This window comes from Nicrophorus vespilloides, unplaced genomic scaffold (assembly GCF_001412225.1).
Source record: "Nicrophorus vespilloides isolate i.1.1-1 unplaced genomic scaffold, Nicve_v1.0, whole genome shotgun sequence".
NCBI lineage: Eukaryota > Metazoa > Arthropoda > Insecta > Coleoptera > Silphidae > Nicrophorus > Nicrophorus vespilloides.
Genome location: NW_017096329.1, coordinates 1 through 22,646, shown reverse-complemented (window position 1 = coordinate 22,646; position 22,646 = coordinate 1). Strand labels below are relative to the sequence as shown.

The 22,646-nt window shown below is 39.3% G+C and overlaps 3 protein-coding genes across 4 annotated transcripts; 2 read left to right on the top strand and 1 right to left on the bottom strand.

Moving 5' to 3' along the window:
• The first annotated feature begins 156 nt into the window (after positions 1-156).
• LOC108556687 (probable ribonuclease ZC3H12D) lies at positions 157-13,026 on the top strand. Its single transcript, XM_017912894.1, is given in 5 exon segments — positions 157-814; positions 10,759-10,958; positions 11,055-11,225; positions 11,227-11,313; positions 11,424-13,026. Coding segments are annotated over 5 exon segments (1,779 nt in total). The 5' UTR covers positions 157-601; the 3' UTR covers positions 12,532-13,026.
• Positions 13,027-13,754: 728 nt separating this feature from the next.
• Positions 13,755-18,744, top strand: LOC108556683 (wiskott-Aldrich syndrome protein family member 2). 2 transcript variants are annotated; one of them, XM_017912888.1, is made up of 3 exons: positions 13,755-14,090; positions 16,942-17,327; positions 17,389-18,744. In XM_017912888.1, the coding sequence occupies exons 2-3, from the start codon at positions 16,992-16,994 to the stop codon at positions 18,652-18,654; spliced, it is 1,602 nt and encodes a 533-aa protein (XP_017768377.1). In that variant the 5' UTR covers positions 13,755-14,090; positions 16,942-16,991; the 3' UTR covers positions 18,655-18,744. The 2 variants fall into 2 exon arrangements, with proteins under 2 accessions (XP_017768377.1, XP_017768378.1); XM_017912889.1 differs by lacking the exon at positions 13,755-14,090 and adding an exon at positions 16,811-16,881.
• Positions 18,745-19,765: 1,021 nt separating this feature from the next.
• LOC108556684 (superoxide dismutase [Mn], mitochondrial) lies at positions 19,766-20,753 on the bottom strand (the record flags this gene model as incomplete). The annotated part of the gene is given in 3 exon segments (XM_017912891.1): positions 19,766-20,326; positions 20,391-20,567; positions 20,632-20,753. Coding segments are annotated over 3 exon segments (654 nt in total). The 3' UTR covers positions 19,766-19,887.
• Positions 20,754-22,646: the final 1,893 nt, after the last annotated feature.

The window sequence follows — 22,646 nt, the reverse complement described above, 5'->3', positions numbered from 1 at the left end:
TATGCACGAATTCAAATTGGTAATTCAAGTTCATTGTGAGTTTAAACCTGAAATTGAAAAATATTTTTGATCATATTTGTCAGATAATAAAAATGAAAGATTTTGTTAACAATTCAAATTAAAGAATGTTCTTTTGTAAGGCTGACTTTAATAACGAATCTTCTTATTATGTAAGCGATTAAGTTTTGAATTTTAAATGATCGACGTTGGCTGTGGTGGGAGAAGAGTATTATTGACAGATGAAAATGGATGGTTTGGATTCGGCAGCTGACTTCAGGCCAGTCGCGTTCAGAAGTTGGAGGAGTGCGTGCGTGTGTTGTTCGCGGTTGCATTGCGGTGTGCGCGCATTGGTGTGTTATCGAAGAAGAAAAAAAAAATGTCCCTGTCAGCTGTTCGCGAAGCGGTGTTTTAAAAAAGAAGCGAAACGTGTGCAGTTTCGCGCGATGTGAGGAGTTGCAGAAAGCAGCAGCCCTTTGAAAAGTAGTAGAAGAAGAAGCTGACGTGTTGTTTGGGTGGTCGACCAGAGAGAAGAAAAAAAAAAACAACAGAAGAGCGAGCGAGAGTGAACAAATAAATAAACTGTCCCGAACACACACACATAATGTCCAGTAGCAGCAATAGCAACAACACGGTGCGCATAAAGACGATCTGTGCCCCGTTCCTGAAGGACAACTACCAGAGGATCTCCGTCCTCTTCTCCGCTCTTCTGAACGAGACGAAATGCGGCGACGGATTCTCCATCTTCGAGGTGCAGTGCACGACCCCGCTGGCCCCTGACCGCAGCTACAGCTCGGACTTTATCAGCAGACTCCAGGTGAGCAACAGAAACAAAATCCCCCCACAGCCGTCACCTGTGCTGCAGCAGCAGCAATTCGACCTCTTCAGAATGAGGACAACAGGTTCACTTTTACTCTTTCCCTCCGTGGTACATCCTGCAGCCGAGGCCGAATCATCATCATCAAACATAAAACAATTGTTGTCATTCGACGAAAAAAAAAACAAAAAGAAAGAAGAATAAAAGAAAACAAACAAAGCAGAGCTTCCGTCGTTACCAACGGTTGCCCAACAAATTCCCATGTATAACTTTCTCCCTTCAACCCAGAGAAACCGCATCTGCACGTGCAATACACACACACAAGGTAGCGCAACGTCTCTTTAATTGCGTTACGGCATTTTCTCTTTTGCCAACTTTGAAATTGAATTATAACGATCAATCGCGACAATTACGTAACGCGACGCCCGGCAATTATGCATTAGAACACTTTGCCGGAGGCCTCGCAAGAAAAAACTATCTGTATCGATGATTTAATTGAATGGCAATTTGAGCTTTTTTTTTTCTTAATTTTAATCTTAAACATTTTCTTAAAATCAGGTGTCTTTCAACTGATATGCGAGTCTTGTTTTGTTTTTATTAGAATCACGAGGTTCTTGAGGTTGTGAAAGTGTTTTACGTGAAAGCGTAATATTGTCGTAGAGTCTAGACTTATTACTGCAGCGAATCGATCTTATTTCTACATTAATTTTACGAATATTCTAATTGGACAAAAAGAAAATTCTTAGTCAGCAACAAAGCTTAATAATAAAACAAACATTTGTAGATAATAATACAATAAAGCGAATAAAATCAGCGACACGGCAAATCGATGATTGAGAATGAAATTAACGATTCTTTTCAATGAATCATAGTTAATATCGCATAAGCTGCAAACGTTCTATTAAAGAAATAATATACACATAAATCGAGTCATAAATACTTGATGATACTTTTCAATCCAATTAGAGTTACAGTTATTAACCTCGTGTAGTTTCATTTGCAAATTATGTAAAAATCTCAACTAAAACATATTTCCAATTAGACTTATTACAATTATTCTAATAAGATTCAATGAAAATTACACAAAAATGTTCCTATCGCTTCGACTTGATACTTTCAAATTCAATTAGACTCAAACGCTATGCAATTAATATATAATTTTGGAAATCTATGCAAGGTCAAACGCTTAATGGCGATTATTTAATGGGTAGATGTAATTGGTGGAAAGTCCACATTTTAATTTCTCTACATGATAATTAAGCTTTGCGCGCAATCGGGGAATCTCCGGAAGACGGTTTTGAGAATTCCTAACTGTCGGTAGTTCAAATCGATGGTTTTTCTTTGAATAATTCACATGCAGAAGCTTCGTGCCTCTCCTGCGGTTTTACCTGAGAAACTTGCAGTTTTCAAAATCTTTACTTGTACGGACGTATTACCTTGATTTAGGAATGTCTACGTAACTTGTTGTTAGTAAATTGATAAGTTTTATATGATTTACACGCCGCGAAACGTATGTTAATAATCGCTAATAGATGTAAACACTGCAAGAAGTTTGTATCCTTTAATTGACTTTGATTTAGTAGTTTTTGCGTTGCTTGAGTGCATCATTAAAGTTGCTTAATAAGCAACATTAATATAAATAAAAACTCGTGAAGATTTGTTGTGTAATTTAGATACGATTGATATTTTAAACGTTTGATTTAGAGCTTAGTGTATCTGAATCTAAAAATAAAAGTATAGTATAATCTGTTTCGGGTCAAATCGAGTGCATTGAGATTAAGTTTTATAGTTTGTCTAAGCTCATTGTTTTAAACTTGTCAAGTTACTCGTCTTTATATTTGCACAAGTATAAATCATAGTTAAATACTTTGTTAGAGAACTGTATGAATACTAACAAATCAACAAAAACAATGTTTAAGCTAAAGAACTGTTGGTGTGGTCAGTGCTTTCTATTGTTTCAAATAAAAAAAAAATGTTGGTAATGAATCGGTATATTTATAAACGAATTGCTAAATGTCGTTTTTTTGTTGTTTGGATTGTAGGAAAAAGTGTCGCCTATTTATAGAGAGTCGAAGATCCGTGTCTGCGTTATCTATTAGCGAGCGTCTTAGACATCTATCGTGCGTCTCCTCCTTACGCAACGCAACGCAAAGAAGTATCGAAGCAACCGAAGAATTTAATAGAAGAACGCGACGCGAACAAACGAATACCAACAAAAAAAAATAATAGCTTATTATCGGTGAAAGGTGCGGCACCAAAAAAATAAAACGGTTCGAAGGTTATTTAAATTCGCTGCCTGTGTGTTTGTTTCTGTACGTATTTGTACACCGAAAAGTAGTAATAATAATAATGATGAGAAATGCGGCGCATCCTGGTTCGGAGCGCTCGTTGTTTCCCCTCCTTCTCCTCTTCTGGTTTTCGCTCGGTTTGCGTCATGCAAAGAGAAGTGCACATCATCGACACGGCACACACGATTCGCAACAACACACCACGCTCTAGACTAGACATACACTGTGCAAAAGCACAAAACGCTGAAGAGCCCTATTATCGGCGATGCTCCGCTTCCACAATGTTACGTGTTTGCATCCTAAAAATAAGGCAGTGCAGGTGCTATTGTTGTAGTATGATCGTCGTCGATGTCTTTCAATTAGTTTGCGGCTATTGTCGTGAACCGTCATTGACGTCAAACTCGAAATGAGTCAATTTGATTTATGCATTCGATTGATTTATTGGAATTTGCAGAGTAGCCTAAAAAAATAACCGAAAATTTAATTTGCTTTGAAAAGCATTGGTTGTATCAATTATAAAAATATTTCTAATTCTAATAACGTTGACAATATTCCAGTTACTTTATTTAAAAAATAAAAACCTAATAAAATGGAACCTCGCTTAACGAACGACGTTTCGCATAGCGAGTGACGATGAGAAGAGAAGTCCTGTTACATCATTTTTAAAACTTGTGTAATACACTATACGAGTAAAAATCCGGAAATTTTATAACGGATTAAACTCGTTAAGCGAGGTTGCACTGTATTAAACTGATATATTAATTAATTAATTTGATATTAGTTTAAATACTGTCAAATTTGTTTCGTTGGAACTCAGTAAACAAGACAAATTAAACATATGAGAAACTATGGTAATCAAATTAAAAGAACAAAACCGAAATCTGTAATAATTTTCATATTACTTTTCATTAATAGTTGAAAACAATTGTAAATATGTATTTTAAATATGTATGAAACTACACTTCAGTTGATTTGTTTTCGTCTAGAATTGAGTAAACAAACTGCGTAACTAATAGACACGAAACGTAAAGACGAAAGACAAACAAAAATTCCCGGATGATTCATGGAAGAATTTCGATTCGCTTCTTCTTGCGGGTCAAATCTATGATCTACGCCGAACTAATTAATCCGAGTGCGTCACAATCACGTCGTCGGTCGATCATTGGTGCAAAATGAAAGAAAAAAAAACGTAATCGAGCTAACGTATAACAACAACAACAATAATATTATTATTAAACAACAGCAAGAGTTAGTGATTGAAGTAACGGTTAGATTAGTTTCTTCGGTTATGATAATTTTCAAAAAGAACAGTTGATTTGAGCACGCGGAAAAGTTCTATCTTTTATCACGAATATAGAATATATAGAAGCAAAACCGGACTTGAAAATGAAAAAGATGAATTAATTTCGCTCCAGAGGCGTCACTTTCTTTTCTCTTCACTTTCCTTTCGTTCGAATTTGGCGATTCGCAGATGTCATTTCTATTGGTTTCTCGTCAAAAGCAAAGCCGCCTTCGATCGATGCTTTCCAATTGATGAATTATCCATTCGCGGATCGCGCATCCTTAATTGGTGGTGATCGATTCGATGATGTCGTCTTTCGTCGGTTTTGTTTTCAAGTTAGTTGGCGTCGCCCACCGCTAAATCCGTCTTAAGGTTAAAGACCACCGCTCCAGTTCTGCAGGTGGAATGTCATCGAAACGAACGACGAAGGTGTTCTCGGAACGGCGGATCCATTTTTAAACGAGATTGAGAGAGAGAAAAAGAGCATCAAGGTGGACGCGCGAAACCTTCCATTATTCATATATATATATACATCAGATGCGCGCGTTTTGCGCTCATTGATTGTTTCGCAATTTGCTGCGGCTCCTCTTCCAGTTTTTTGGTGGAATCATTATGCAATGCACGGTGCTCGGTGGGTGGAGGATATCTATCTATCTATCCACTGTGTCACCGGTGACGTAACTGGGACTGATGTCTGTGTGCGTATGCATGTGGCGGTGGTGGCTGGCGCAGAGGAGAGTCGGCGGAGTAGATCCGGGTCGGGATCCGGTCGGTGACCTATCATTTGACCTACTGCGTTCAGCTCTCTGTATGCGTGTGTGTATATATATGTAGACAATCACACTGACACATCGGTCTCAACTAAAAGTGTCACCGTCAAGTGACGACGGCCGCCCCCGCTGATCCGCATTCGATGCACCACATGCACGCAACGCTGTTTCTTCTTTATTCGCAGTCAGTCTTCCTGTTTCCCCACTCGTCGCTGATTAATCTGAAAGAGAGAGAGAAAGAGAAGAAGGAGCGAATCCTGAAGCTAAAATTAGACCCAAATTACACAAATAATTGACGTTCGCCATAGCTCGTGTGTATTGATAACGACGACGGGAAGTGCTATTTTGCAATTTATCAAAATCCAATGTTTCCATGGAAATGTAAACTTCCGTTTCGATCGCCTCTGATGACAGCCAATGACGTCCCAAGTTACTTGACAAGCAACCCTTATCGTATACAAAACATTCCATGTCACCATGACTACCATAAACAATTTAAAACAACCTAACTTAAATTAAACCGAGATTATACCGCTTTTTGTATTACTAATCTCCATGACAACCATAGATAATGTTGCAATTTTACTACAATTACAAAATTCTTCGATAATTTAGAAATGTTGTCTTTAGATGAGTAAATCCAAATGCAATGTTTAAGCAAATTGAAATCAATTCCTACTATGCTTAGACAATGCATATTGTTTTAGAAAGATATCGATATCTTAATGACTAATTCATTTTCAGAACTTATTTCTTTTGTAAATGCTAGATTTTCTAGATTTTTTTCCATTAATATTGGACAAACATTTCAAGATTTCAACGTTTTTAATATTAGCTACACTTTCAATACACCATATATTGATCGTACGAGTTTTAATACTTGACTCGGCTTTACAGCTGAAATGACGAATTCAAAAGACGGCGTATCTGCTGGTTGCATTGTTGTTCTCTTCGATTTGAAGAGTTGAAATGAATCAACATCTCGTTCTCTCATGTTTTTTTTTTTCTTTCTTCTTCATTCTTTTGATTGATGGGATCGCTTCAAAACGCTGGAAACTTTCCAACCGCAACGTTATGAATAAAGGCCCCACTTTGATCCTCCTATTCCTCCTCCTCGTGATTACTAATTTTAGATTTGAATATTCAGCCGCGGAATGCGAACAAGAAAATCAATAGCGGAGAGATTTACAAAACTCCCCATATACCTGCGTTTTGCCCTGATTTTTAATTGAAAAAAAAAAACAAACAAACGAGGAAAATATAATTTGTAGTCCCAGTTCGTGCATGGAAACATTTTTATGTAGATTTAAAGTTTCAGTATAAGCTGATTTAGTGCCCTCATTTAGTTTACATCAATAATATTTATTGTTACATGCCTTAAATAGAAACAGATTGTATTGTATGATTCTTAGTACAAATCTTTGTTATATAAAAAAAGGTTGAAAATCACTGCCTTAGACTTTGCTTATCGCATTGCTTGATACGTGCAAAGGAAAATATGTAGTATATCTTCTTTTGTAAAAGCTATATTTACTATTATGATAACGTGCATAGATATGATATATAGTTTTATCTATTATTCATATCATTTAAAGGCATAAATATTTTCTATTATCTAATTTAACTTTGTATTATTATTCTAACTTATGACTTTATAATAAAATTGTTAGTTAAGTTCCAAAATGTTATATAAAAATGTGAAAATTAAGTAAAAAGACAGACAAACTTGTACTAATCACTTTACACCTTTCAATATTCATCTGACAGTTTTAGCATTATCTGTCATTGTCAATTTTGAAGTAAGTTTGATGGTTCTGTCATAGATGAACACAATTTGCATACTTGACACAACGGCGATGTTTCATGTTTTCGAAATCGAACTACCGTAGTTTCTTCCGTATAACCGGCAATACGAAATATGAAACGCGAAATCATTCCAAGTTGTACCAATGTTCACTTGTTATCACAATAGCAAACATTGACGTTTGAAAAAAAAATGGTGCAGATGGAAGAATAATTTATATATATATATATAATGATAAAATATTATTAGTTTCTTTATGGAAAATCCCACATTTGTTCACATAATACATATACTAGAATCAAGATTCTAGATAATAGACATACGTATTTTAGAATCCTGGAAAATAGAAAGTTTTCAGATTCAATAAATGAACAATAAAGTACAATGAATTTTGGTGCATTCACTGACTGACATATAAACATTGACGTACAATCTGACATACAAAAGATTAAAGATGTCTTGATTTTTAAACTATTTATGGAAAATATATCTAGCGTTCCGAAAAAATGACCAAAACATTAATTGACAAAACCGAAATTGCAAATGTTGTGAGCTTTCTGCACACTTTGCTGTAGCATCCTCTCCAGATCGAATATGGGAAAGTCATGTGATTCTTTCTCGTTAATGAATTCCGTCTTCTTTGGTTTCTTTTTTTATCCGCAGTTTGTTTGGGGGAACATCCGTTTCACCTATATTCGTTCCGCGTTTTTCACCTCCTTTCTACCTTCTACTCTTAGTTCTCTCTCTTTTTCTCGTCCGCTTTACGAGTTACACTCTTTGTGTGGTTGTGTGTGTGTGCGTCCACGGGGCCGCTGAATGTAGGTCCGTTGAACTGAAACTCGAACGTGTACGTACAGAACGAAAGCGGGGCCACATCCGCGTTTCGAACGGTGTCGAACCTCCTCGTGCGTTTTGTATGAATGAGTTTCGGACGAGCATTTGGGACAATCTGTTTACATCCGTCACACCGAAAACATCGACGAACGCGCAGAGACCGATCGACCGACCGACAGTCGAAGAAGAAGTGTTAACAACGATTCGTGTGCGCCCCTTACCGAAGAAGTGTGCTTCCAGGTGTTACTGTGCGGTGTGTTCAGTGTGAGCGCTCTTTTGTTCTCGTGCCCATGAAGTAGAGGCTCTCAATCCAAAAATCAAAAACAAATTAACAAAAAACAAAGCAACAACAGAAGGAGTTGCAGAAGAACCCTCGAAAGTGGATTCGCTTCTTATGCACTTGGATTACCTAGGAATGTGCAAAAAGGTGAAGACGCTTTTAACCTTTCGCGGATTTTCGGATTATTCCTTTTTTTCTCACGCCTTTTGCCTCTCTTCGTCAATTTTAAGAACGCGCGGAGCGCATTCTAAATTAATAGAAAGTATCAGAGAACATTTTTAGAGAGAGAGAAAGAGACCTTGGTGACGTCGAACCTCCCCCCCTTCGGATTCCTTCGCATCATCGAAAATCTAGCCGGATTCGCCAAAAAATCCAATTAATTAGAACTTCTTGCAAAGCTTCAAAAAAATATATATATGTAACAAATAGCAGCACCTTCTTCCTGGTACACCTCAATGCCGAATAAATTCAATGTATTCTCTCTCTCCCAGTAAAATTAATAAAAAAAAACCAATTCGATGCGATCTGCTGTTACGACATAATTAAAACCTCGAATTTGTATTTCGTGCAGGTGTTTCTTTCGCAAAGATAGCAGCGGGCTTAACAATTGACATTTTTTTAAATTTATCTTTTGTTTTGAAATGTCGATGCTTTACGGAATGGGCGAATCTTTAATTCATTATAGAAACGATGTGTGTATCCTTGTTTTTTTTCTACTTCTTCTTCTTCATCATCATATTTAAATGTCAAAAACGCCGGACTGCAGAAATGTATGGTTTATTGTGCATTTTTTATTTTTCTTCCACTTTTTCAATTACTATTTCGTCGCATAATTTTCATAAATATTGATCGTTCGAGACGGTTTCGCAAGTTCAGTTACACTTGTTCGGTTTAAACGGTGCGCGGTGCACGTACGTTCTATAAATCACAGAATATTGACATTTGCATCCTGTTGAATACGGGTGACGCACGGAACATTCTAAAGTACGATTTCAACTGTTTTCGGGTGCAAATGTTTGTTTTCGCGTGTTATGACTGTGCTACAATCGGTTTTAGGTATCAGACTTCACTGTCACGCATTCACACATGTCAATTGTCTTACTTCTCTATGTTAACGCCATTCTCGGACAAATTTTCAAAGTCAAAGACAAAGTCAAAATTTTGACGTAATTATAAACGTATTTTGAATATTTGAATTGTAAATAAAATAAACACAAATAATATTACGACGTTCATTTAGTAACAATTAATTTGTATGTTAATTTTTTGAATCGTAAACTTAATTCTCGAATTTATTTCAACCATAAAGAATATAACGTCGTTGTTTCCAATGACAACATATTTTGTCTAATCTTGAGGCTTCTCTTTCACCACTTATTGAACTGTTGAAATGTCAATGTTAACGCGTTTGTTTTAAGGCATTTTTTTGCTTTCTTTAAATTTCACAAATATTCAAGTTAATATAACAACAATTTTGATGAAATTGTTCAATAAAATGTCAAAACCTAGGTGTGTTTATTTTTTTTTTAAATTTGTTTGTTGATAATTACAATGTTGCTATATCAACAGCGTCAAATAGATGAGATAAGACCAGTATATTATTCGGTCATGGCTGTGATTTTTTTTTCTTTTTGAAAACGGAACTGGGAAAAAAATTAGGACCACCAGGATGTGTTTTCAATGGAGAAATAGAGATAGACGCGAAACGTGCCGGCCGCATGCTTTATGAAATTATCAAACATCGAAGATACTATTATGTAAAAGGTTAAAGCGTTAATTACTGTTTTTTTTTCTCTCTCTGTGAGTGTGTTTCGATATTTTTTTCCTTCTTCTTCTTTTTCCTTTCGCTCCATTCTTTGGCGCGTCCATCGAAATCCGATTTGGAAATCGAAACGTTGCGCTCGATAATCCAACAGTCCCGGAACTGCTCAGATCCTTTTCGAAAGAGACCCCATTCTGGTTTCGATTTTGGAATAGGCAACGATTTTTTTTGTTTTGTTTTTGTAAATGCGATTTTGTGTGTGTGTGAAACAGAAACAATAATGTTCGTTAATTATTTTTTGAATGGTTTTTAATCGAATTGAAAGGAATGAGAGAAGATGGTGTAAGTGTGTGTGCTAGAGAGACAGAGAGATATAGTGATTGATGAGGTGAAAGAGAGAAAGATAGATAGTCTCGAGAAAATGGGTAGCGTTGCGACCAGGATGTGATCGTAGAGTGTGTTTATGCACGTTTCAGATCCGGTTACGGGCCATTCAGATTATGGCAACGCTTGTTATGTGACCCCAAGGTGATGGTGTGAGCGGCGGGGTGGGGAGGGGACTTTCGCAAGGATTCCAAAACATTTACACACAATATGTTCACGAAAAAAAAAAATAAGAGAAATAGAAAAAATAATGCATAATAAATATATACAATTAAGCGCGTTTTTGCGTAACGGAAAAATTATCTGTGAGAATTTCGCGTTACGATAGGTTAGTTTTAGCGTGTTTGTCATTTATTTTCCTTTGATCCTGCTGCTGCTGTTCCCAGGTCACGTTTCCAATTGGTTTTTGCGTAAGCGTAGCTAGGGGATTCCCCCCACGAGGCGCGCGGCTTCTTGGAAGCAATTAAGGGGATTTTTTTCGTCTGCTCTCCACGATTCTTTGACGTTTTAATTAATTTTTTTTTGTTTTCTATTTTGCAGAAATATGTAGATGATATATGCAAGGAGGGCTGCGGCGTCGGAGGCGAGGATTCGAGCTACGACTCGGACTACGAGGCCGATACACCCGGAGCGGCACCGGCCAAACACCACCAGGACGTTTCAAGGACAACGAGCGACACCCTCGCCGCCGAATATGCGGACTACGTGCAAACCGATTCCAATCCCGGCTACACGGCCAGGTAAATAAACACTTGCGATTCTCCTTGCTTGACGGATGGATGCAGTCGGAGGAGAGCTTTGAATTTGCTATAAAAAAAAATGTCTTTGTTTTGCAGAGTGGAGTTTGCGCTCAAGCTCGGGTACACCGAGAAACTGGTGCAGGCCGCCCTCCAGAAGCTGGGTCCGACACCGACGCAGAACGAGCTCCTCCGCGAGCTGATCAAGTTGGGCGCGCAGAGGGGCACCTCCAGCTGCGACAACAGCCCCACGGACACGCTATCACCTCTTCGGCGGAGGTGGAATCATCTCGTCACAATCAGAACCTTCTCCGTCCCTGCGGTCCGTCGTCATCGATGGGAGCAACGTGGCCATGAGGTAATTTGTTTTTTTTTGTTTGTTGCAGTGATTTTTAACTCGATTTGTTTACTCTAATGCTAATTTAAATTTTGATTGTTATGTAAACTGATTGTTTGTTTTTTTTCTAGTCATGGTAACAAAGAGATATTCTCGTGCAGAGGAATCAGGATCTGCGTGGATTGGTTCAAGGCGCGCGGCCATAAAGACATAACAGTATTCGTGCCGACATGGCGCAAAGAGTCTCCTAGACCGGACAACCCGATTCAAGACAGGGAGATCCTCGCCGAGCTGGAGAAGGAGCGCCAGCTGGTGTTCACGCCCTCGAGGTTTGTCGGAGGCCGAAGGATGGTCTGCTATGATGACAGATACGTCTTGAAGTTGGCCTCGGAGGTAGACGGCATCGTTGTCAGCAACGACAACTACAGGGACCTCTGCCAGGAGTCCACCGAGTTCCGGAGGGTCATCGAGGAGCGCATCCTAATGTACTCCTTCGTGAACGACCGTTTCATGCCGCCGGATGATCCCCTCGGTCGATCCGGTCCGACGTTGGACAACTTCCTGCGGACGCAGCCGAAGAAAAGTGAACCACCACCTTTGTGTCCGTACGGAAAGAAGTGCACGTACGGGAACAAGTGCAAGTACAACCATCCGGAACGCGGACCCCTCCCGCACAAGTCTGTGACGGAACGGTTATCGGAACACGCGCAGCGTCATCTTCAAGCCAGAGAGGGTGAGACTAGAAAACTTCCTCTGGGTCGCACCAGGTCGCACATCCCGCAGCACAAAGAACCCCAGCACACGATCGTGTCCAAGAGCAGGAGCGTGGACAACGTCGGCGAGAATCTCCACAGGAAGCTCCAGCGGCAGTTAACACTGAATCCATCCGCGGATCCAAGACTGGCGAACGTCAGGAAGCAGTTCAAACCTGCGATGCCCAACTGGGAGATGCACCAGAACGTTACCAGGATAGTATCGGCGCCAGACAGCAATCGGCCGTGGCCGCCGCAGGTACCGATGCGGCACATGCAGAGGGTCTCCAGCTGCTCGGATCCCCAACTGAACAACTGGCACCAGTGGCAGAGCAATCCGCAGGAGGATGCGCGCAGGAAACTGCACTACCACCTTGCCGCCATCTTCCCCGAAGAACAGGTATCGCAGGTGATGCAACTGTACCCGGAGGAGACGAATCCGCAGAAGATCTGCGCCGCAATCCTGGCGATGTTCCCCAAGCAGTGATACACGGCGGGAGGAAGTCGAACGACGAAAGTGCGAAGCTGCTCTCCCTTACTTGCGGACACAAGTAACACGAGAGACGCGATCAAACGATGTGCACGCAGGCAGCAGCCTCATATTGAAGCTGGACGCGAGAGAACAAAGGCAACTCAAAACAAACACAAAACAAAAATGAAATCGTTTTAATCTTACTTCACCCCCTGATTATCACTATTACTTTCGTTGATAACGGTTGATACTGTGTATCTTTAGTAAAATTTTTGCAATTTATTCTATTGTATCATACCTGAGATGAAAACCTATGACGAAGAGGAAAAGAGAGAAAAGATATATGTGAGACGATGAAGATGAACACAGAGAGGAGACAATGATTCCGGGGCCAACGTATTTTCATTAAAATTCAGGACGAATGAACGATGTTTGTTACATGTACATATTATATGTGTACCATCATCACTTACAATACGCAGATGACGCCCATCGGGGGGGAAAAACTAAATGTTTTTATTTTATTTGAAACATTTTAAACTTGATTTTCGTATCCCTCGATCGACCCTGAATTTATTACCTAATTGTTGAATCCGTACTATCGCAATTTTACTTTTCGGAATACAATATTATTATTATTATTATTACTATATTATATTACTTAATTATTATTCGAAGACTGTATTAAAAAAAAAAAATATGAAAATATATTTTGTTTGTTGAAAAACGAATTATGTAAAGCACCGTCGCGTGTCCAAGCATTTGTTGCATATTGCATAAAGACGAGTCGTCATGGATGCAACATTTGCAATTGTTTCACTTTAACTGTTAAAATTAATTAATTAAACAAAACAAAACAAAAAGAAATATTGATTCACTTTTCAGTAAAGAATTGAAATAATCGTTAGTTGTAATTTAAAGAAAACAAAAATATGTAAATGTTGCAGATGTTGACTCGACTTCAGATCAGTTATGTTGTTTATATTATATATATATATATATTTAAAATTTGTTTCAAAAGGACTCTATACAATTATTTTTTTTTACATGTAGAATATTTTTTTTTGTTTTCGCTTGTTATTAACAAATACTATTTTTTTTTTAAATTATCACAATTATTTATTTATCGCCCGTATTGTTGAAAGCGTAATAAATCAATTTAAAAAAAGAAAAAAAGTTAAACTCTGCGTGTGATTCGTTTTTATTCAATTTTTCCATGTTGGTAGTTACGATTCCTTTTTGTTATGTAAATCGATGGTGAGCGCTCCGTCTCGAGGTTGGCAGAGCGCGCTGTCAAAACGCTGTCAGTCGGTTGGGCGTCTGTGGGTTGGTATCGTTGGACACTTAGATACATATTTTTTTTCTCTCGCTGCTGCTGGTTACTTGGTAAAGTGCGTGATTTTTGGGTGTATCGTTGCGCCATTTTCTCCGGGGGGCCCCCCAACACATACACACAACAGAGACTCTCCGTGCAAAGAAACGGATACGACGAGGGAGCGCTGCGACGAGAAACAGGATCCGTTCGGACGGAATGCGAGGAGCGCTTCGAGGGAGACGACGACGGATGTTGTAAGGTCAGTTCCACCCGTCCTCCTGACATTTACGCTTCGACCGAAATGCAAACGGTTTGTTGGCCTTTCCTAAAGAAAAGTGTCAAATTAGTATGCGAATCCTGCTGCATCTCCACGGCAACGCCTCCATACGGTACGATTACGTAAGGCGCCCCCCCCAGGTGTTTGCGCTTCACCTGCGAAGATATGCTAAGGGTTGCAAGATAAAAACTCTTCCTCCCCCCCTCCCCGTGTCCGCGAATCATCGATTTGTTTTCGTCTGGTCAGTCGTGTTTTTCTTCGGAGATTCTATACCATCCCCCCACCCTACTTAACGTCTTTTTTTCCCTTCACTTGTTATTGTTTAGCAGCCTGTTCCCATGGATTCCAAAATTAATTAATGTGCATTTATTTTTCACACTCGTCGAGCAACGTATATTATTTGCACAACGAGATTATCTTTTATCACAGTTCCATTATTATTATGAGGCACCCATGATTTCCACTTATCAGTATATGGAATTGGAAAATATATTCATCACATTCCCAATATTACATGTTTTCTGAATTACACACACACATCAACTGATGAAGTAATTTCCTAATTGAACTCAATGACTAAGTTTCGCACAAAGTTTTACAATTTATCATATAATTTAATAATGTTTATTTCATTTAAATTTAAGTAATCATCCAATTAAAGATGCTTTTTTGTTATTGGAAAATAATCTAAATAATTTATGTTTCGTTGCACAATTCATTTGATTTGTCATATCCATAGTAACACATTTGTTATTGTTTTTCTTTTTTTTGTTGCATTATTTATTACCATAACAACCAAACCCATCTCGAGAATCTTAAGTAGGCAAAGTGGACTAAGACTGCAGGCATTCCAATTTGCATGTTTAATTATTTTTTTTTGTATTTGTGTTCATAATTAAGATATTTTTCAATTATTTTCTTCTTACCAACAACATTTAATTCAACGTGAATTGTGTAAAAACTCTGATTCATTAGTATTTGCTTTTTTTTTTAGTTGTTGTTGCAATTGTTCTCAGAGCAATTAGGTTTCGGTACTTATCCACTTGCCATTCAATTGTCTTGCGGGGTCGACTCATTCAATTTTCAGTTGTTTATTGTCGCGATGCTCGGTTGTCAGCAAGTTTGAAACATTTTTTTTCTTTAATAATTATGAACGATGGTGCGGAACAGCGTCGATAAAAAAAACGATTCCGCTCTTTCTTCCCATTCCTTATTCCAATTGTACGGACTTTTCCTATGAAACGCGATACACTTTCCAATTAATTATCATCGTCGTCGCACGTATTCGAGACTCAGCTTCATTCAGTTGCGGCGATTTGTGCGAGAGGCGCGATTTGAAATTGACGGTTCAGCAGCATATGGTGTATGAGTATGCGACTTTTGTTTCTACTTCTTTTGTTCATCTCGCGTACGAGCGGAGAGTGTTTTGTTTTCCGAGCCGTGCAAATCTTGGAACGTTTCAATTACGCTCTTAATATATTTATGTTAATATGATTTGCATTCCTTGTAAATTGCGTTCGATTCTTAACATGTAATAGTTGTAATGCACTTTCGATTGCTAATGCTGTTAACGCTGTAAATTGAGAAGAGCTATTAACATCTCCGTAATATATTCAGTATTCTAGTTATCTTCTTGACCAGATGCAAAGTGTGCTTATGACATAATAATCTATGGGTCCGGATATCCGTTTTCGCCAAATCGATATGATCGATCGATCGGTTTAAAGTTTAGTTTCCCAATTGGGAATTATTCGGATCGTCGTCCGTTCGTGTATGGATTTTTTTTTGTTGTATTCATGGTCAAGCAGGACTTTCCGTGGCGTTTTATGTAAGAGCCTGTAGCGGTGACGAGCGGGTGAATTACAAATGCGAACGATTCGATTGGTCGAAAAACAAACGTAATGGACTGTATCGTCTGCATTTGTCTTGCGACGAAGGTAAGAAAGCACAAACATAATATTAGGTTGTATTGATCCTGCGTTTCCCCCTTGTTTCACATTGTCATGATTCATCTGTGCAGGGGCTCCCTGTTTTTTTATTCTGCCCGTTTTATTATCGTAGTTGGCTGGAGGGTGGTTCTTCCAAGGTCAAGGGATCAGAGTCGACCCTACTTAACTCTGCAACCTGTTTTGTTCATTTGTCATCAGTTGATTGTGTAATTGAACTATCAAGTTTGCGTCTTGAACAGATTTAGTGTGTCTTGTCTTGTTGTTTACGATGCGCGCTTGTTATGTATCAAAATTTTTAATCCGTTGTTTATTTACGTTTCGCTGATCAAAAATAACTTTTCTCTCTCGTGCTGGTGCCAGACGTCGCCATAAATTTCGTTCCCATTAAATCTTAATTAAAAATTATGGCGAATAATTCTTCGTTTATCGCTTGTGAAATATGTAATTTGGTTAATTGATAAAATGGGAAGTTCTCGTTTGGATTGGTGACAGTTTGATAAGTGCGAGATAGTGTTGTTTATTGCATTTCTTTTCTTTGTAATGATAAAGTCAATTAAATTATTATTCGGCTGTGGATGCGAAGTGTTTGTTTATTTTAAGGTAATATAATAGTTAGGAAGAAGTTCACAATATATGGTTACGTGAAAGTCGGTCTTTGTTTCTTTTCGTTAGTCGGCCAGAACAAAACTGAAACTGGGGGGGTTTCTAATGAGGATGTGACTAATTCTAAACGCGATAACGACGTGTGTGTGTATGTGTGTTCCAGTCTGAATGTCGCACTTTATCGCCGACCGATTGTTTTCCCTAAATAATACGACCGTCAAGTGAACGTGCGCCACCAGCCGTCGTCACCGCAAATCTAACATCCGTTTCTCTTGTTGCAGAAAGTTATGTGTCTTGTTGACGAGCTGAGCTGAGCTAAGCCGGAGCAGACATGCCGTTGCCGAAGAGGTCGGTGGAGCCGGTCTACGTGTCCAGGGGCACCATCCCCGAGGACTTCCCGCTCCCATCGGAACTGGAGGCGGCCACGAATGGTACGTTGGCGAACACCGTTAGACAACTGTCCTCGTTGTCGCGGCACGCTGAAGACTTGTTCGGAGAGTTGGCGCGCGACGCCCAGCAGCTCTACGACCGTTCCAACTCGCTGCAAGCGAGGATCGATCGGCTGGCCGTCAAAGTCACGATGCTGGACAGCACCGTTGAAGAGGTCAACCTCAAGGATATCCACAAGAGGAAGTCTTTCAAGAGCGCCGTCGTTTTTGATCAGCAAGTAAGTTTTAAACAATGACAAATCCGAGTGTAAATCAATGATTAATTATCAATAATTTTAGATCTTCTCGAGGAGCACGATGCCGACGGCTATGCTGGAAACGTATCAATCGTGCGATCGCCCGCCGCCTCTCGATAAATTGAATTGCTATCGCGATGACGGAAAGGACGGTCTCAAGTTCTACACTGATCCCAATTACTTCTTCGAGCTGTGGCGGCAGGAGATGATTAAAGACACGGAGAGGGCTATGCAAGGTAAGAAACCGCACAAGCCGAGGAACGCCCAAGGACCGGATAGCAGTGGCAGATTGAAGAAACGCGTTCGTCAGCCGCACAAGACGATCGAGAGGCAACGGCAAATAGCCATGGGTCACGGGGAGTATCTGATGCCGCAGCAGCAGACGCCGCCCAGAGAGACGGTGGCCTACAGGAATCCTCAGCAAATGGAGGAGCACGTGATGATGGAGCAGCGGGCGAACCGACCCAACTCGATCGAGATCAGGAGATCGTACCAGCAGGAGGTTCCCGATGGCATGCATTCCCCGATCTACCCGCCCTACGAGGAGAATCCCTACCAGCAGGGCATGTACGGTGCTGGTCCGATGAGCAACGACAGCTTGTATCAACCGTCGACGCCCACCCGCAAGATACGACCGTCGCAACCGCCTCCGGCTCCGCCCAGCAACCAGTCGACGCCGTCGGCGAACACACCGACGAGAGGGCGTAGCATGTCCACGGGTAGGGACAATCTGCCACCACCGCCGCCGCCCCCCGACACCATGTCTCCGCCAAATGGCATTCCACCGCACCTCACCCGCCAATCATCGCATTCGCGCTCGAACAGTCCGCATTCCAATCAGCACACACCGGAACCGATCCAAGATTTGCCACCGCCACCTCCAGTGCCCAAGCAGGCATCGCCACCCAAACAGTCCACGCCCATCGCTCCGCCTCCACCGCCGCCGCCACCTATGCCCCTCCTGAGCAACGGACCGACGTCACCGCCTCCACTGCCGATGCTCAACGGCGATCTGGCCAAGATCCTGAACTCGACGCCACCGAAGCTGACGCCGCCCAAAGAGCGCGCCAGCCAGAAACCCCCTCCGATGGTCGATCCTCGGAACGATCTGCTCAAAGCCATCCGAGACGGCATCAAATTGCGAAAGGTGGAGAAGAACGAGCAGAAGGAGGTGGAGCGAGGAAACGGTCTTCACGACGTCGCCAGTATATTGGCGAGAAGGGTTGCGGTCGAGTTCAGTGATTCGGATTCGGGAACGGATTCAGAGTGTGACAGTGAGGGATGGGAGGAGAACGAGACATCTGCGTGACACAGACGCAAGGCCAGCACGGCTAGTCACTCATATGTATAAGAACGCACAACGAATGATACCGATTATTATGAACAAGATGAAAGCGGCTTTCGATAGAATCCACAACCCCTTCAAATCCCCTTTTTATATTTTTTACCACTCCCATAGTCCTTTTATAGAGCGCTGCGCGACTTGCAGAGATCGAATCACAGGAGTGTGCGTGTATCGGGCAAAGAAGAGGCTGCACCTAGAGATTAAGACTCGATGCACGATAGACAACGACGATAAGAAGGTAAACCTCGAGCGAAATCAAGGTATGCATAATGTGTATAATCTCATCTATTCTAATCCGGATCTATTATCGTTTTGAATCGCTCAAAATTTGACCGATTCCGGAGAACTAGAACCACCGTGGTCACCAACGCGATTGTAAGTCGGAGGCTTCGTTACTACACGAGCGTAAACCAAAAAAAAATGAAAGAAACTATTCGAGAAAAGAAAATATATAATATAAATATTTGTGTAATATGTAAATGCTTCTTTTTTATATATATATAATTAAGTCTACGGTAGGTTTACGTAATTAGCCAATGTGTAAATTTATTATTCTTTTCTTTTGTAAAGTTACTTTGGCTTCGATATATATACGAAAAATATTTTTATTTGAATTTGGGAAAATTTCCATTCCATGTAGGAATAATTAACGATGATGATGATAATGATTTTCGTTTTTTTTGTTTGTTTAATTTATTTAACGTCGATGATATTAAATCAGTATTACTGAAATATTTAGATATTCGCTTCCAATATGTAAATATATATATGTAATATATAAATGATTGCTATGGAAAAAAAAATATGAGAAACAAATGAGTGTGGCAAAGCAAACCTGTCTTTTATACAATGATACTACTATACTATATATATATATATAAATATGTAATAATGTCCTCGCGACGAGATTTTTTTTTCTTTTTATCTATTTTTTTTTGTTTGTACATTATGAAGTACCTAATATATTTAACAATTAGTCTGTAAGGCTATCTACGATTATAACACTAATTATGTACTATTTCAGGTGAAAAAAATTTGTAATATACTTGTACTGTAATGGGAAATAAAACTCAAATTACGATTACACAGCGTTCCTGTTTATTTATAACTAGAATCGATTATATTTTTAGAATATTTATAATAAGTATTATTATTGTAAGTGAATTTCTAGTGTTACACATTTAAGGTTATTTTCATTCACTTGCTGCAACCCATCGCATCGTCGACAAGCTCGTTGATCTTTCCCCAATTGATGAGGTCGAGCATCGCCTTGACGTAGTCGGCCCTCACGTTTTTGTACTGCAAATAGTAGGCGTGCTCCCATACGTCGATACCGAACAAGGGGGCCATGCCGGTTGTCCCCAGCAACGGGTCCTGATTGGGCAGACTGGCAACCCTAAATTTACCTGTCTTTGGGCAGAATCCAAGCCAGGCCCATCCAGAGCCCTGGATGCCGATAGCAGCTGCAGACAATTCCTGCTTCATCATGTCTAAGTTACCAAAAGACTGCTTAATGATAGATTCGACGCGCGCGTTGGGTTGAGATGAGTTCGGGCTGAGGGTCTCCCAGAAAATGCTGTGGTTGATGTGGCCACCACCGTTAAAACGAATAGCTGGCATCAGGGAAATAACAGTGCTACAAAAAAAAAAACAGACATTGCAATGAAATTGGAAAGCAAACAATAACCCGAGTCATTTACCTGACATCCTTCTTTTCCAAAGCACATTCCAATTTCTCTTCAGCGATGTTCAAGTTGTTGACATACGTCTGATGATGTTTCTGGTGGTGGAGTATCATGATGTCCCTGCAGATGACTGGCTCCAGTGCATCGTAGCTATAGGGTAAATCGGGTAAGCAATGCTTAGCTCTTACATTGCTATTAAAAAAAACAAATAATTATTAAAAAAAACATTGCATGACAATTAGAATATTTTCTTTACCTGAGCACTTTGGTAACTGCACGACGAGCGGCGAACATTGCGAGGTTCTATCAAGATATTTCAAGATCAAATTCCAATTGGAGATAATTCAAAGACTTAAAAAAAAGTTATGAAACTGACAGCTGACAATTGTGTAACATTTCGCGGTAGCAACGTGCTGCGAGTAAAAGTAACTAGACATTAGCACAAACAAAAATTGAAATACACATGATTATAATTTCGCGAATACTTGTACAACTAATGTTAAACGAAACGCAGTTTGCGTGCGTAACAATATATACATAATTACAATCCTAGGGAAAGTTTCATTTTTAAATTGAAAAGTTTTCAATTGTTGGTAACAACGCGTTACGCATAGTAAATATGGCGTTCAATGTTGAGCGGCTGTGAGCGGTTTTCAAATCGACTTCAAAAAGAGTAAGTGAAAAGTTATTTAATTAACATTAAATTGAACTTAATTAACTAAAGCGATATTTTTTCTTATGTTTAAATCAAACTTTCGCTAACAAATTCATCAATTCATCAAATTTTAAACAAATAGAATTTTTTTTATCGGAAACATTTACCGTCAATTTTGTTTCAGAGATTTTCTCAGAGGTGGCGCTCCGGATGGTTATGTATGGTCGCATAAGTAGTAAGTGCAACGTAGAATTAAATTTTTCATAAGATTCGCAAACTGTAACATGAAAACCGAAAAGTATTAGTTTTTTTTTCGTTTTCTTTTTAAGAAAACTAATACTAATTGGTCTATATCGCAAGCCCGACAACCGAATCCCGGCTGTATTAAAATCCCGACGCTTGAAATCCCGACTGCCATAATCCCGACAATCAAAATCCCGACTAGCATAAAAATGTTATTGTATAAATTTATAATAATAAAAGACACTGTCGGGATTTTGACATAGTCGGAATTTCGATAGACGGGATTTCGGTTGTCGGGCTTGCGATTGCCACCGATACTAATACATATACAAATATTAAGTAAAGATTGTACGAATTTTCAATTATTTTTCTTAATATGATCGAATAAGAAAAGAAGCGAACACTTGATTATATAGTTAAAACGAAATTAACAAGCAGCAATAAAATAGTATTGTTTCTTACATAATTAGTTGAATTCCAAATGTTATATTACTTAAGGAAATGATTAATATTTAGATTTAGTTTTTATACTTCCTTGGGAAGTGAGCGAGGTATGGAATTTGTTGCTGTTTGCAATTAGTCACCTTGTTTGTTGGAACATATTTTTGCGTAATCAATGAAATATACAGTAATGTTGAAAAATGAACTATTAAGACTTTTAGTGAAAATCTATAGTAATTATTCAGAGATCTTTGAGAAAAGTTGTTGAGTCTTTGAAGCGCAGTGTTTTGAAATTTGTTGAGATGAAAGTGGTTACACATTTGTTAATTCATGATAATGGACGCGACAATTCTACGCGTCTTAGAACAATGAACAAATCTTACAATTTGCATAAGGAAAATGCAGATGAAGGATGCAGAAACAATAAAAAAAACACGTTCCATATAGAAGTGAGTTTATTTATCGATGTGGGTGTGTCGTCGTCGCGCGAGCAACTTGTTTCTTAATTAACAACAAACACTCGACGAACGGCGGATTTCCATTGTCTCAACACGGTTTTGATTTACTTTACCAATTCATGTTTAACGCCCCTCCAGCTCCATGCATTCATTTATTAATTAAACTCTTACGTAATCCAAATGCTATTCTGTAGACACGAAACTAGATTTTTTTTTATTCCGAAGACACGTAGTTAAGGTAATTTAACGAAGAAAGACAAAGCAAAAAAAATCTGTCATGAAACGATGATTCATTGTTGATGAAACTTTGGACGAGAAAATAAAAATAATTGAATATGATAATTGCGATGATTGTAATTCGCGGTTTCCGGCATCACAAGAGACTCGCGATTGCGTGGAACGTTTTTCTTAATGTGGGGAAAATTTGGTAAAGCTGAAAACCAGATTAAATATTCATTTCACACATTCCAGAAA

Bases quoted from the DNA above. Each gene is read 5' to 3' on its own strand.
- LOC108556683 (XM_017912888.1), top strand. From the start codon at position 16,992: ATGCCGTTGCCGAAGAGGTCGGTGGAGCCGGTCTACGTGTCCAGGGGC. The intron at 17,328-17,388 runs GTAAGTTTTAAA...CAATAATTTTAG, and splicing joins CCGTCGTTTTTGATCAGCAA to ATCTTCTCGAGGAGCACGAT.